Consider the following 15,506-nt stretch of genomic DNA (forward strand, 5'->3'; position numbering starts at 1 on the left):
TATAATTAGGGGGATAGATACTGTTCTCTGCAGCCGTGAACATGAGTCCCGAAGGCTGTGTTGCCTGCCCGGTGCCAGGGTTAAGGACATCTCCTCAGGGCTGGAGAGGAGCTCGGAGTAGGAGGGGAGGGATCCAGTTGCTGTCATCCACGTTAGTACTAATGACGTTGATAGGAACCTAGAAAGGAGGTTCTGCTGAAAGAATTTGAACACTCAGGAGCTAAATTAAAAAGCAGAACCTCCAAGGTTATAGTCTCAGGATTAATACCTGAACCATGGGCAAACTGGCATAGGGTAAATGAAGTTAAGGAGTTAAATACATGGCTCAAAGATTGATGTGGGAGAAATGGTTTCAGTTCATGGGGCACTGGCATCAGTACTGGATAGAAGGGGGCTGTTCCGCTGGGATGGGCTTCACCTGAACTGCGCTGGGACCAGGGTCCTGGCAAATCGAATAACTAGGGCTGTAGAGAGGGCTTTAAACTAAATGGAGGGGGGGAGGGTTCTGGAGAGGGGATAAGTAGGCTTACAAAGCAAAATGATATGGTGGCATTGCAAGGTAGCTACTTGGGTAATGATACCCAGAATGTGACAGGAAGGGACAGAGTAACATAAATGCACATAGTATTCAAAACAAAATTAATTAATTAACGGCACAAATAGAGGTTAATGGGTTTGATCTTATAGCCATTACGGAGACATGGTTACAAGGAGATCAACGCTGGGAATTAAATATTCAGCGGTATGTGACTTTTCGAAAGGACAGGCAGGAAGGAAAGGGTGGTGGAGTAGATTTGTTAGTTATTAATTTGTTAGATATTAATCATGGGTGAATTTAATCTCCATGTAGATTGAGAAAATCAAATTGGCATGAGCAAGAATTCATAGAGTGTATGCGGGACTGCTTTCTAGAATAATATGTTGATGATCCAACCAGAGATCAGGCTATTTTGGGTCTGGTAATGTGTAATGAGGCAGGTTTAATAAACTATCTCAGAGTAAAAGATCCCCTAGGAAACAGTAACCATAACATGGTGGAATTTAGCATTCAGTTTGAGAGTGAGAAACTTAGTTTGGAAACTTAAATAAGGGTAATTACAAAGGAATAAGGGCAGAGTTGGCTAGAGAGGACTGAGAAAGGAGTTTAGCAGAAAAGACAATTGATGAACAATGGCAGACGTTTAAGAAAATAGTTCATGACTCACAACAAAGATACATCCCAGTGAGGAAGAAGGATTCTAGGAAAGGGATAAACCAACCACAGTTAACCAAGGAAGTTAAGGATAGTATCAAATTGAAAGAAAAAACATACAATGTGGCAAAGATTAGTAGTAAGCCAGAGGATTGGAAAAGTTTTAAAAACCAACAGAAGATGACCAAAAAAATAATAGAAGGAGAAAATAAACTTTGAGGGTAAACTAGCAAGTAATATAAAAACAGACAGTAAGAGCTTCTTTAAATATATAAAAAGTAAGAGAGAGGCCAAAGTGAACATAGGCCCCTTAGAGAATGAGGCTGGGAAAATAATAATGAGGAACCAGGAAATGGCAGAGGAGTTGAATAAATACTTTATCAGTCTTCACAGTAGAAGACACTAATAGCATTCCAATAATACTAAATAATCCTGGGGCAAAAGCAGGGGGAGGAAATAAATACAATAACTACCACTAGAGAAAACAGTACGAGGGAAACTAATGGGCCTAAAGGCCAATAAGTCACCTGGACCTGATGGGTTGCATCCTCAGATATTAAAGGAAATAGCTGCAGAGACAGTGGGTGCACTGGTAGTAATCTTCCAAGAACTGTTAGATCTGGAAAAGTCCCAGAAGATTGGAAATTTGCTAATGTAACACCCTTATTCAAAAAGGGAGGGGACAAAATACAGGTAACGAAAGGCAAGTTAGCTTAACATCTGTCATTGGGAAAATGTTAGAGTCTATTATAAAGGATGTAATAGCAGAACATTTAGAAATACATAATCTAATCAAGCAGAGTCAGCATGGCTTCATGAAGGGGAAATCATACATGACAAATTTATTACGATTCTTTGAGGCAGTAACAAGCAGGATAGATAAAGGGGAACCAGTAGGTGTAATATATATGGATTTCCAAAAGGTGTTCGATAAGGTACCACACATAAGGCTACTTAATAAGATAAGAGCCTATAGTGTTGGGGGTAGTATATTAGCACGGATAGAGGACTGGCTAACTGATAGAAGACAGAGAGTTGGGATAAGGGGGTCATTTTCAGGATGGCAACCTGTAGCTAGTGGAGTGCCACAGGGGTCAGTGCTGGGGCCACATTTATTTACAATATATTAATGACTTGGATGAAGGGTAATGAATGTACTATAGGTGGGGAGGCAAGTCATGAGGATGACACAAAGAGTCTACAGAGGGATATAGACAGGTTAAGTGAGTGGGCAAAAACCTGGTAGGTGGAATATAATGTGGGAAAATGTGAGGTTATGCACTTTGGCAGGAAGAATAGAGGAGCTGAATATTACTTAAACGGAGAAAGACTGAAGAAAGCTGCAGCACAGAGGGATTTGGGGGTCCTCGTGCACGAATCACAAAAAGCTAGCATACAAGTTCAGCAAGTAATAGGGAAGGCAAATGGAATGTTGGCCTTTATTTCAAAGGGAATGGAGTATAAAAATAGGGAAGTCTTGCTAAAACAATACAAGGCACTAGTTAGACCACACCTAGAATACTGTGAACAGTTTTGGTCCCCTTATCTAAGGAAAGATATAATGGCATTGGAGGCAGTCCAGAGAAGGCTCACTAGGTTGATCCCGGGGATGGAGGGATTTTCTTATGAGGATAGGTTGAGTAGGTTGGGCCTATACTCATTGGAGTTTAGAAGAATGAGAGGCGACCTTATTGAAACATAAAAGATTCTCAGGGGGCTTGACAGGGTTGTTTCCCCTTGTGGGAGAGTCTAGGTCCAGGGGGCATAATCTCAGGAGTAAGGTGTCACCCACTTAAAACAGAGATGAGGAGGAATTTCTTCTCTCAGAGGGTAGTCAGTCTGTGGAATTCTTTACTGCAGAGGGCTGTAGAGGTTGGGTCGTTAAGTAGATTCAAGGCTGAGATAGACAGACTTTTAATCAGTAAGGAAATCAAGGGTTATGGGGAAAGGGCAGGAAAGTGGAGTTAAGGATTATCAGGTCAGCCATGATCTCATTGAATGGCGGAGCAGACTCAATGGGCCGAATGGCCTACTTTTACTCTTCTGGTCTTATGGAAAGGCCTGCTCCAAGAAAACAGACCAATTTAATTTAAACCAGTGCGAGAGGAGAATGGGACACCGTGTAAAACAGCACGAGTGGAGAGTGGGACACGTTGTAAAACAGCGCGCGGGGAAAATGGGACACTTTTTAGAAGAAATTAAGCCAGTCTGTGGCTCCAGAATGGATCGGCCACATTCTGAGAAAATCGAAGTGTGATGTCACAGGGAAACAGGTAAGTGATTGATTGGTGCGTATTTATCTCGTCCAAATTTCGAAACTCAGGTAATTCATTAGTAATTCTAAGGTTTCATTATATTAGTAAGGTTTTCTAGCAGTAGTATAACTTATCATTAATAAACCCTACCACCACTAATAAATTAATTAAGCAAAATTAATTAACACACAATACGGATGGTAGGGCAGATGATGAATTGTGGCTGCAGTACGTGGGGCCTGATGGACACCAGTGTGATCCAGGGCAACCACAACTACAGTAAGTGTCTGCATCTCGAAGAGCTTTGGCTCATAATCAACGAGCTGGAGGTCGAGCTATGGACACTGTGTCGCATCAGTGAGGGGGAAAGTTACTGAGACACTTTATTCCAAAATGCTATCACATCTCCTAGGCTAGAGTCATCTAATTTGGTTAGTGGTCAGGAACAGGAAGGTGCAACTGCGACTGAGGCAGGTATGGGGATTGAGAAGGTAGAGGTGGAGGAGCCTCAGCCCTTGCAATTGGTCAACAGGGTCAAAGTTCTTGTAGCTTGTATGGATGAGAGTGCGAGCTGCGAGGTGGATGAGCAAACTGACTATGGCATTGTGGTACAGGAAGTCATTCAAGTGGGGGGAGGATAAATAGGAATGTAGTGGTAGTAGGAGATAAAATAGTCGTTTGATAGTACGGAACTTGAGTATTGCTGAAAAAAAGAGATTTTTCTGTCGAAGCTTTTGCTCTTGCATTCATCAGGGTAATTTGCAGGAAAATACTAATGTCACGAGAAACAGCACATTTATACTATGTGAAAAGAGAGTCTGATTGACTGGCAAGTGGACTCTGATTGGTAGAGGCGTTGCCATGGAGAATGCACCTGTTGATGGTAACTGACAGTTAACTGTCAAGCATTGTTTGGAATTTAAACCAGGCAGCTTGGCTTTGATTGGTCAAGACATTGCCCTGGGCAATGAGTCAGCAAATGGTGGTCATTTATTTTGTTTCGTTGAAACAGGCGCCAAGTGTATACATGTTATCTGTCTGTGAAAAACAGGAGCCTGTATTTTAGTATACATAGCTTCCAATGGTTGGGTGAATTGTTACAACCAGTTTTGACCAAGTTTTCCACATACATGGTGAAGGATTCCTTCACATTTGAGAAGACTATTTAGGACTTGCATATCGACAGCAATGCTGTGTCCCTGTGCTCACTTGATATTGCTAGTCTACTCACCAATATTCCACTTAAGGAAGCCATGGATACTTGTGCTGCAGCAGTATATCATAGCAGTCCAGGCCCAGCAACATTATGTGAATCAGTATTCACTGAGCTTATGAATGCAGCAACCTGCACAGTTGAGTTCAGCTTTAATGACACCATGGATGTCCAAATAGATGGTGTTGCCATGGGGTCCCTTCTAGCCCCGGCACTCTCAAATCTCTTTGTTGGTTCTATGAGAAATATGCCTTTGATGGAATGACACCCAACCTCCTACCCAATACATATTTCTGATATGTGGATGATACATTTGATATATTTAAATCCACAGCTCCATGTATAATTTCCTTGCTTGTCTTAATGGGCTCCATCCTGCACTCAAATTCACCTTTGAAACGGAGCAGTCAAATGAACCCCCTCCCTTAACGTACTAGTTGAGAAAACTGCCAGGGGATTCTCTACCATGGTCTCACACAAGCCTACCTTTACTGGTCAATACACGCGTTGGGACTCTAACAGTTACACACACTATAAGATTGGCCTTATCGGCAACCTCGTAAATAGGGCCTGAACCATGTGCTGAGCACACAAGCTGAAATAGGGTGTATTCAAAGACATCCTGTGGAATAATGGCTATCCTGATCAGATCACTTCACTTCACACTGTATACAATACAAACTCACAACCAGGCCCAAGGCCATCACTTTCGGCCCCAAAAAGTGTCAGTCTACTTCAGATTATCCTGGAAGATATCTCAAAAATTTGAGCAACAGGCGAAGCTAGCTGTTTCACGCTGCAGTAGCAACACAAGTCGTATTTGCCACTAACAGGATGCTGCCATCAAGCCAAGAAGACGTTCTGCCCATCACACAAGTGAGTAATGTGGGATGAGTTTCAGTGCCAGTGTGATGCTAGGTATGTAGCATTCTTTTTCTTTATCTCAGATTTCCAGCATCCGCAGTATTTTACTTTTATTTTAGTTTTTGGGGGGAATGTTTTGTAAGATTAATTTCAACTGAGTAAATGCAGTATAGTGTAATTAAGTATTCTTTTCTTCTTAATAAAGCTTTTACTTTTAATTTTTAAAATCCCAACTGTGTCACTGAGCTTCTTGCTGTTGAGAACAGTGCATTTTCTTCTCATTTTCAAAATACAAAAATCAAGGTAAGTAAGTCAAGTTTCCCTCTGTGATTTGATTTGTTCAGCAATTAACATCTGCTGTGGTCATAATACTGTGATATTGGTATTTTCTTGCAAATTGTCCTGATGCAAGTAAGACAAAATGCTTTGACAAAAAAAAGTCCCTTTCTTCAGTCGTAGGAGATAGTATAGTCAGGGGGATAGACACAGTTCTCTGCAGCCAAAAGTGAGAGTCCAGAGGGCTGTGTTGTCTGCCCAGTGCCAGGGTTTGGCACATCTGCTTGGGCTGAGGAGGAGCCTGCAGTGGGACGGGGAAGGGCCGGTTGTCATGCTCCACATGGGTACCAACGACATACATAGGACTGGGAAAGAGGTTCTGCTTGGCAGTACGAGCAGCTAGGAGCTAAATTAGAAAGCAGAGCCTCAGAGGTAATTATCTCTGGATTAGTACCCGAGCCATGAGCAAATTGGCATAGGATAAACAAAATTAGAGTTGAGTGAGTGATTCAAAGATTGGTGTGGGGGAAATGAGTTTCGATTCATGGGGCACTGGCACCCATACTGGGGAAAGTAGTAGCTGTGCCATTGAGATGGTCTTCACCTGAACTATGCTGCGACCAGTGTTCTGGTAAGTCATCTAAATAGTGTGGTAGAGGGGACTTTAAAACTAAAGTGGGGTGAAGGGATCATATGAGAGGAGACATGGTAAATCAAAGGGAAAGAAAAAAGATAATACAGTAGGGAAGTGATTTTGGTAATGATAACCAAAGTGTGACCAGAAGGGACAGAGCATACACACTTATGATTGCACCAGCAGATAAGGTGAGACGTTGCAAAAACGGTAAAAAGGAAGAATTAAAGGCTCTGTATCTGAATGTGCACAGCATTTATAATAAAATGGATGAATTGTTAGCATCAATAGAAATAAATATATGTGACCTGACAGATCACAGAGACATGGCTGCAAGATGACCAAGGTTGGGACCTGAACATTGAAGAGCATTTGGCATTTTGAAAAGACAGGAAGTTAGGAAAAGGTGGTGGGGTAGCTCTGTTAATTAAAGATGACATTTGTACAGTAGTGAGAGACGACCTTAGCTAGAAACAGCAAGATGTAGAGTCAGTTTGGGTAAAAATAAGAAAAGGGAAAAGTTGGAGGTCACTTGTGGGAGTAGTTGTTAGGACCCCTAACAGAATTTGTGGAATGTCTACGAGATGGCTTTTTGGAGCAGCTGGTGGTGGAGCCCACTATGGAACAGGCTATTCTAGATTTAGTGATGTGTAATGAGGCAGATTTGATACGGGAGCTTAAGGTGAAGGAACCCTTAGGAGGAAGTGACCATCATATGATAGAATTTACCCTGCAATTTGAGAGGAAAAAGCTGGAATCAGATGTAACGGTATTACAGTTGAATAAAGGCAGAATTGACTGGGAGATGAGCCTAGCAGGAAAGACAGTGGAACAGCAATGGCAGGAGTTTCTGGGAGTAATTTGGGAGACACAGCAAAAATTCATCGCTAGGAAGAAGAAGCATACTAAAGGGAGGACGAGGCAACCATGGCTGACAAGGGAAGTCAAGGACAGCATAAAAGCTAAAGAGAAAGCATACAATGCGGCGAAGAGCAGTGGGAAACCAGGGGATTGGGAAGCTTACAAAGACCAACAGAGGACAACTAAAAAAGAAATAAGAAGGGAGAAGATTAAATATGAGGGTAAACTAGCCAGTAATATAAAAGAAGATTGCAAGAGTTTTTTTAGATATATAAAGGGTAAGAGAGAGGCAAAAGTGGACATTGGGCCGCTGGAAAATGACGCTGGAGAAGTAGTAGTGGGGAACAAAGAAATGGCGGAGAAACTGAATAGGTACTTTGCGTCAGTCTTCACGGTGGAACACAGGAGTAACATCCCCAAAATTCAAGAGAGTCGGGGGGCAGAGGTGAGTATGGTGGCCATTACCAAGAAAAAGGTACTAGGAAAACTGAAAGGTCTGAAGGTGGATAAATCACCTGGACCAGATGGATTACACCCCAGAGTTCTGAAGGAGATAGCTGAAGAGATAGTGGAGGCGTTGTGGTGATCTTTCAGGAATCACTGGAGTCAGGGAGGGTCCCAGAGGACTGGAAAATCACTAATGTAACCCCCCTGTTTAAGAAGGGAGTGAGGCAAAAGAAGGGAAATTACAGGCCGATTTGCCTGACCTCGGTCGCTGGTAAGAGTTTAGAGTCCATTATTAAGGCTGAGATTTCAGAATACTTGGAAGTGCATGGTAAAATAGGGCAAAGTCAGCATGGTTTCATCAAGGGGAGGTCATGCCTGACAAATCTGTTAGAATTCTTTGAAGAGGTAACGAGTAGGTTAGACAAAGGAGAGCCAATGGATGTTATCTACTTGGACTTCCAGAAGCTCTTTGACAAGGTGCCGCACAGGAGGCTGCTCAGTAAGATAAGAGCCCATGGTGTTAGAGGCAAGGTACAAGCATGGATAGAAGATTGGCTGTCTGACAGGAGGCAGAGAGTGGGGATAAGGGGGTCCTTCTCAGGATGGCGGCCAGTGACTAGTGGAGTTCGCAGGGGTCCACAACTTTTCACTTTATACATTAATGATCTAGATGAAGGAACTGAGGGCATCCTGGCTAAGTTTGCAGATGATACAAAGATAGATGGAGGGACAGGTAGTATTGAGGAGGCGGGGAGGCTGCAGAAGGATTTGGACAGGTTAGGAGAATGGGCAAAGAAGTGGCAGATGGAATACAATGTGGGGAAGTGTGAGGTCATGCACTTTGGTAGGAAGAATAGAGGCATAGACTATTTTCTAAATGGGGAGAGAATTCAGAAATCTGGAGTGCAAAGGGACTTGGGAGTCCTAGTCCAGGATTCTCTTAAGGTTAACTTGCAGGTTGAGTCGGTAGTTAGGAAGGCAAATGCAATGTTGGCATTTATTTTGACAGGACTAGAATATAAAAGCAGGGATGTGCTGCTGAGGCTTTATAAGGCTCCGGTCAGACCACATTTAGAATATTTGAGCAATTGAGCAATTTTGGGCCCCGTATCTCAGGAAGGATGTTCTGGCCCTGGAGAGGGTCCAGAGGAGGTTCACGAGAATGATCCCAGGAATGAAAGGCTTAACATATGAGGAACGTTTGAGGACTCTGGGTCTGTACTCAATGGAGTTTAGAAGGATGAGGGGGGATCTGATTGAAACTTACAGAATACTGAAAGGCCTGGATAGAGTGGACGTGGGGAAGATGTTTCCATTAGTAGGAGAGACAGGGATCCGAGGGCACAGCCTCAGAGTAAAGGGAAGACCTTTTAGAACAGAGATGAGGAGTAACTTCTTTAGCCAGAGAGTGGTGAATCTATGGAATTCATTGCCACAGAAGCCTGTGGAGGCCAGGTCATTGAGTGTATTTAAGACCGAGATAGATAGGTTCTTGATTGGTATGGGGATCAAAGGTCACGGGGAGAAGGCGGGAGAATGGGGTTGAGAAACTGATCAGCCATGATTGAATGGCGGAGCAGACTCAATGGGCCGAATGGCCTAATTTCTGCTCTTATGTCTTATGGTCTTATGTAGGACAGAGTATACAGGAAAAATAAATAGAGTGTGTAAGAAAGGTACCCCAATAATCATGGGTGACTTTAATCTACATGTGGATCAGGCAAATCAGGTTGGCGGAAGATAGCCTGGAAGGTACGTTCATAGACTACATTCAGGACAATTTCTTAGAGCAGTATGTTCTACAGCCAACCAGGGAGCAGGCTATTCTAGACCTGGTAATGCGCAATGAGACAGGCTTAATCAATAACCTCATGGTAAAGGAGCCTTGAGGTGACAGCAATCATAACATGATAGAATTTCACATTCAGCTTGAAAGGGAGAAGTGTGGGTCCAAGACTAGTGTCTTAAACCTAAATAAAGGTAATTAAAAATATATGAACGCACAGTGGCTAAATTGAATTGGGAAGCTAACTTGAAAGGTAGGACAGTAGAGATGCAGTGGCAGACTTTAAGCAGGTATTTAATAACTCTCAGCAAAGATTTATCCCAGTGAGAAAAAAGGACTCTTTGAGAAGGATGCATTATCCATTACCGAACAAGGAAGTTAAGGATAGTATCAAACTGAAAGAAATACTGAACAAATCTGCAAAGATTAATAATAGGTCAGAAGATTGGTCAGATTTTAAGAACCAGCAAAGAATGACTTAAAAAACAGGGAGAAAGTTGAGTACGAGAGAAAAGTTAGCTAGTAATATGAAAACAGATAGTAAGAGTTTCTACAAGTATCTAAAAAGGAAAAGAGTAACTAAAACTAGTGCTTTAGTTAGTGTCCTCTAGAGAAAGAGTTTGAGGAATTGATAATGGAAAACAAAATAATGATGGAGGCATTGAACATGTATTTTGCGTCTGTCTTCATAGCAGAGGACTTAGAAAATTTCCCAAAGATACTTGAAAATCAAAAGGTAAATGGGAGGGAGGAACTGAAAACAATCACCATCACTAGGGAAAAGGTGCTGGGAAAACTATTACACCTAAAAACTGACAAGTCCCTAGGACCTGATGGCCTGTATCCTATGGTCTTAAAATAAGTGGCTGAAGAGACAGCAGAGGCAATGGTTAGAATCTTCCATAATTCCTTAGATTCTGAAAGGGTCCGAGCATGTTGGAAAATAGCTAATGTAACACCTTTATTCAAGGAGGAAAGGAGACAGAAAGTAGGAAGCTACAGGCCAGTTAGCCTAACATCTGTCATAGGTCAATTGCTAGAATCTATATTTAAGAAAGTTATAGCAGGATACTTAGAAAATCATAATGGATCAGCCAGAGTCAACATGATTTGTGAAAGGGAAATCATGTTTAACCAAGAGTTTTTTGAGTAAGTAACAAGCAAGGTGGATAAAGGCGAAACTGTAGGCGTGGTGTGCTTGGATTTCAAAAGGCATTTGTTAAGGTGCCACATCAAAGGTTACTACAGAAGATAAGAGCACATGCTGTACGGAGTAACATATTAGCATGGATGAAGGATTGGTTAGCTAACAGGAAGAAGAGAGCAGGGATAAATGAGTCTTTTTCGGGTTGGCAAGCTGTAACTAATGGAGTGCCATGGGGATCAGTGCTAGGGTCTCAACTATTTACAATCTACATCAATGTTTTGGATGGAGAGACTGAATGTATGGTAGCTAAATTTGCCGATGACATCAAGATAGGTAGGGAAGTAAGTTCTCAAGAGGAGGTAGTCTACAAAAGGAAAAAGATAAGTGTAGAAATATACTACTGAGAGGCTTCTTTAGTTGAACAACGAACTTTATTTATAAAGCTGCTGGATTAGGTGCAGGCCTGTACCAAGGCTACAATATACTCTCTAGACTAGTAAAACTCTGCCTCTTTTAAGCTTCCCCGTGCTCGGTGTTGATTGGCTGCACTGGCTCTCCAAATGAGCATTATGACCTAGTGCAATTGCCCTGCCTTTTCCCTGTACCCCTGCACATTAGATCTATTTGAATAGAAACAATGTCCTCTTGAAAGCCTTGATTGAACCTGCCTCCACCACACATCCAGGCAGTGCATTCTAGACCTGAACCACGTCACATTTGCTTCTTTTGCAAATCACTTCAAATCTGTGCCCTCTCGATCTTGATCCTTTTACGAGCAGGAACAGCTTCTCCCTATCTACTCTGTCCAGCCACCTCATGATTTTGAACATCTCTATCAGATCTCCTCTTTGCCTTTGTCTCTCCAAGGAGAATAGTCCCAACCTCTCTAATTTATCTTCACAACTGAAGTTTCTCATCCCTGGAACCATTCTTGTAAACCCCTACTGTGCTCTCTCCAATGTGTTCACAGCCTTCCTATAATGTGGCACCCAGAACTGTACACAATACTCCAGCTGAGGTCTAACAAGTGTCTTATATAAATTCAGCATAACCTCCTTGCTCTATTAATAAAGTCCAGGATACTATTATGCTTTATTAACTGCTCTCTCCAGCTATCCTGCCACCTTCAATGATCTATGCACATAAACACTCAGGTCTTTCTGCTCCTGCACCCCCTTCAGAATTTCACCCCTTATTTTATATTGTCTGACACTGTTCTTCCTACCAAAATGCATCACCTCACACTTCTCCACATCAATTTCACCTGCCACCTATCTGCCCACTCCACCAACTTGTCTATGTCCTTTTGAAATTCTACACTGTCCTCCTCGCAATTTATAACACTTCCAAGCTTCGTATCATCCGCAAACTGTGAAATTGTCCCCTGCACACCAAGCTCTAGATCATATATGTCAGGAAAAGCAAGGGTCCCAATACTCATCCCTGGGGAACTCCACTACAAACCTTCGTCCAGCCTGAAAAATATCCATTGACCATTACTCTCTGTTTTCTATTACTCAGCCAATTTTGTATCCATGTTGCTTTTGTCCCATTTATTCCATGAGCAATAACTTTTCTAACAGGAGGTTATCTTACGAGCAAAGGTTGATCAGGTTGGGCCCATACCCATTGGAGTTTAGAAGAATGAGAGGTGATTTTATTGGAACATATGATACTGAGTGGACTTGATAGGGTAGATACCGGGAAGATGTTTCCGTTTATGGGGGAGATTAGAACTAGGGGACATAATTTAAGAATAAGAGGTTTCCTTTTAAGGCTGAGATGAGGAGAACTTTTTTCTCTCAAAGGGTCATTAGTCTGTGGAATTCTCTTCCCCAGAAAGCAATGGAGGGTGGGTCACTGAATTTATTCAAGGCTGAGTTAAATATATTTGTGATTGACAATGGAGCCAAGGGTTATTGTGGGGGGGTAGACAGAAAGGTGGAGTTCAAATCACAACCAGATCAGCCATAATCTTATCAAATGGCAGAGCTGACTCAAAGGTCAGAACGGCCTACTCCTGCTGCTCAGTCCTATATTCTTAAATACTTCAAACAGCAACTTTCAAAATGCAACTGGAGTTTACAACCGGGTAGCACACATAACAATGGGTATTAAGTTGGATATCTGAGGTGTGTGCAATTATACAAACAGCCCCCAAAACATTTAGCAAGCAGCTGCAGATGTGTTCTATGTAGATAGGGATTGAGCTTCAAGTGGCCCACGTGTTAAACCCTCTGCACACAACACTCTCCTGGGAAATGAAGGGCAATACAGCTACACTCATGTTTGCCTTGGAGTGGGATTGTTGGGTTTTTTTTTAGTTCCTTAAAATACCGATACACAAACTCAAAATGCACTGAAAACATGCAAGATCTTAATTAAGAGTATGGGGGAAGGGTTGTCTGAGGTTTTAACTACCCCTTTCCCTCAAACAGAGGTTCCAATGCTATCTTGTGGTAACATGTTCCATTTTCTACCGGTCACTGTTAAACTTCAATGACAATAAATTTCTCAAAATACTAAAAATACCATAACCTTCATTTGCAGTCTCTGGAGATTTTTTTGAGGCTGACTTCAATAGGACATTTGCTGTAGGTTTGGCAAGTGCCAATCAGGAGTGGGTTTTGGTGAGATCCAAGCCCCTGGCTCTACCTCGCCTGTGCACAGGTCTTTTAAATTCAGTGCAGTGTGCCAATGACCAGTCAGAAGAATAGGCGCCTCATGTGGTGCTAAGAAGTATTATACCAATTGGAGAAATTGAAAAGGGTGGTCCTTTGTGAAGGACGTGCAGCCTGCAGCTGTCACTGGACAGCAGCTGATGAGAAATGTGTATGTAAGATAATGATCAATTCGCAGAATTATTCCCTCCTGGTGTAAGACATGGAGCAATTTGCAAAACATAGGCTTATTCCATGAGTACCGACTATTCATGATACCATACTCCCAGTACTCATTGCCTTCTGTTTAACTTTGTTTTCAGTAGAGGGAAATTGATGTTCCATTACAACTCTGCAGCAATCACCAAATATTTTAAACAGCTCAACTCTAAGCAGGGTGCTTTCCTCAGAACATCCATTTTTATCTTATTAAAACTTAACAAACGTACAATTTTCAGTGTATTACATATAACATTTTACAGATTGTTACAAGGGGTTGTGAAGGGCTGGGCCATCTGATAAAGGAGGGAAGGAACTGTAAGTACCCTGGCAATTTGAATGAGTTTACCATTGCTAAGGGTCAAAGACAGACTCGTCTACATGCCCTACAACAGGTTCTAATTATATTTTACACCTAAAGCAGCCTCAAATCTCTCTGCAGCATTATCTGGAATGTTCCTTTCAGAACTAAACTCAGCCTTAGTCCTGAATATGAAGAAAATGTGAGATTGGATCATAACCCAATGTCCAGAATAAATAATTAATACCCTCTGCCATGACTAACAACTCTGAGGATTAGAAAAGTTCAAATATTCCAACATGTTAAAAAATTCTACCTAATCCGAATGTGCTGGATATGAAACAGCGATTAGTTTCTTTCTGTAGTTTTAAAAGGTGAATAAAAGCAGCATTTGAAAGTGGTAGAAGACATACTGTTCTGAAAAGGTTAGCAGGAATGCATGGATAAGCACAAAGTTTGATGTTTTTTGTGACAAATGACTGCTTCCTAACTGCAGTAGCCTGACCAGACTGCTTCTCTCCAACTGCATCAAACTTGCAACTGTGCAAACTTTCCCCTTTCCCATGATATGTTTCCATTTTGCTGTCAGTTGTTGACCAATTGCTGAAGCCCAACAGCCAACATCAAATACCAGAGCTGGCACATGAAGGCAACAGGCTTCAGTTCAAGGCATCAAGAGGGTCGAACACAGCACTCTGGGATATTAAAGTCCACCATAAACTCAAAAGTGTACAGCTTGATTTCCTGTGTTTTGAGAAGCTCTTTTACTCTGCTCACTTCCCCTCTCCAAATCGATTCATATTTTCTTGCTAAGACAATATCCATTCTAGTTAAAACAGCTTAAGCTTGAACTAATGCAGTAATTCACTTGAAGCAAACAACCCTTCAGCGAAGGGGGAACGTGGGCTGCCAGCAGCCTGAGGAAACCCCAGCCAGCAACGTACCTGAATCTTCATTTGCTACTAGAAAGCTCTGTACTGTCCACCCAACTCACAAATGGGTGTCAGGCTGGTGCCTACCCTCTCCAAAATACAGACAGTTTCAGCCTGCAGAAAGGCAGCAGCGTCACTGAGCTCCTTAGACCAGCTGTTTGACCTGTCACTGCACATATTCCAGGAAACTGTGTCATCCTGCTGCACAAGCTAGCCTGAGGAACGTCTCTATCTCACAAGCACACACTAATCTGCAGGGTCAGACAAGGTAATCCCACAGAGTCCTGCATCATTGGTCCTTACAGCAGCACATCAAGTAGATTGAGTGGATCATTGGGCTATACCACTGCAGTTACAAAACTGAGGGGGAACTAAGCACAGGCCGAGAACAATCCAAACCTTGATCCTTACAGAAAAACTGCCAGACAGCTCCACCCCCACTTCAGCGCCCTGTCCATTCACATTATCTGCACTGACATCAATCGGATTCTGACTCTGTTGTAATACAGCCCTGGATTCTCTCTCAGAAGTAGCTGCCAAATGGGCCAAACAGAACCTTTTTAAGCTCATCTGAATACAATTTCACAGCAGTTTGCAGCTGAAACCCTCAAGCAATGCAGTGTTAACCATTTAGGAACTGGCCTAATGATGTCAGCAAGTTGCTGCCAGTTATTTTAATAACACCAGCAGGGCTGGTTTAATTCCTGAAATGGTACACC

At 42.3% G+C, this 15,506-nt stretch overlaps 1 protein-coding gene across 14 annotated transcripts in view; it reads right to left on the reverse strand.

The window, feature by feature from the left end:
- Positions 1–15,506, reverse strand: part of ncor1 (nuclear receptor corepressor 1) — a 399,352-nt gene that overhangs the window by 211,110 nt on the left and 172,736 nt on the right. Inside the window, exon 1 of one of the 14 annotated variants that reach the window (XM_078548373.1) lies at positions 14,800–14,950. The exons of the other annotated variants lie outside the window; for them this stretch is intronic. Within the exon in view, the coding sequence (XP_078404499.1) occupies positions 14,800–14,811 (12 nt within the window). The 5' untranslated portion in view covers positions 14,812–14,950. Of the gene's footprint in view, positions 1–14,799; positions 14,951–15,506 lie in introns of those variants that run through there. 14 annotated transcript variants of the gene reach the window in all.

This window comes from Cetorhinus maximus, chromosome 9, assembly GCF_964194155.1.
Source record: "Cetorhinus maximus chromosome 9, sCetMax3.hap1.1, whole genome shotgun sequence".
In the NCBI taxonomy this organism is placed as follows: domain Eukaryota; kingdom Metazoa; phylum Chordata; class Chondrichthyes; order Lamniformes; family Cetorhinidae; genus Cetorhinus; species Cetorhinus maximus.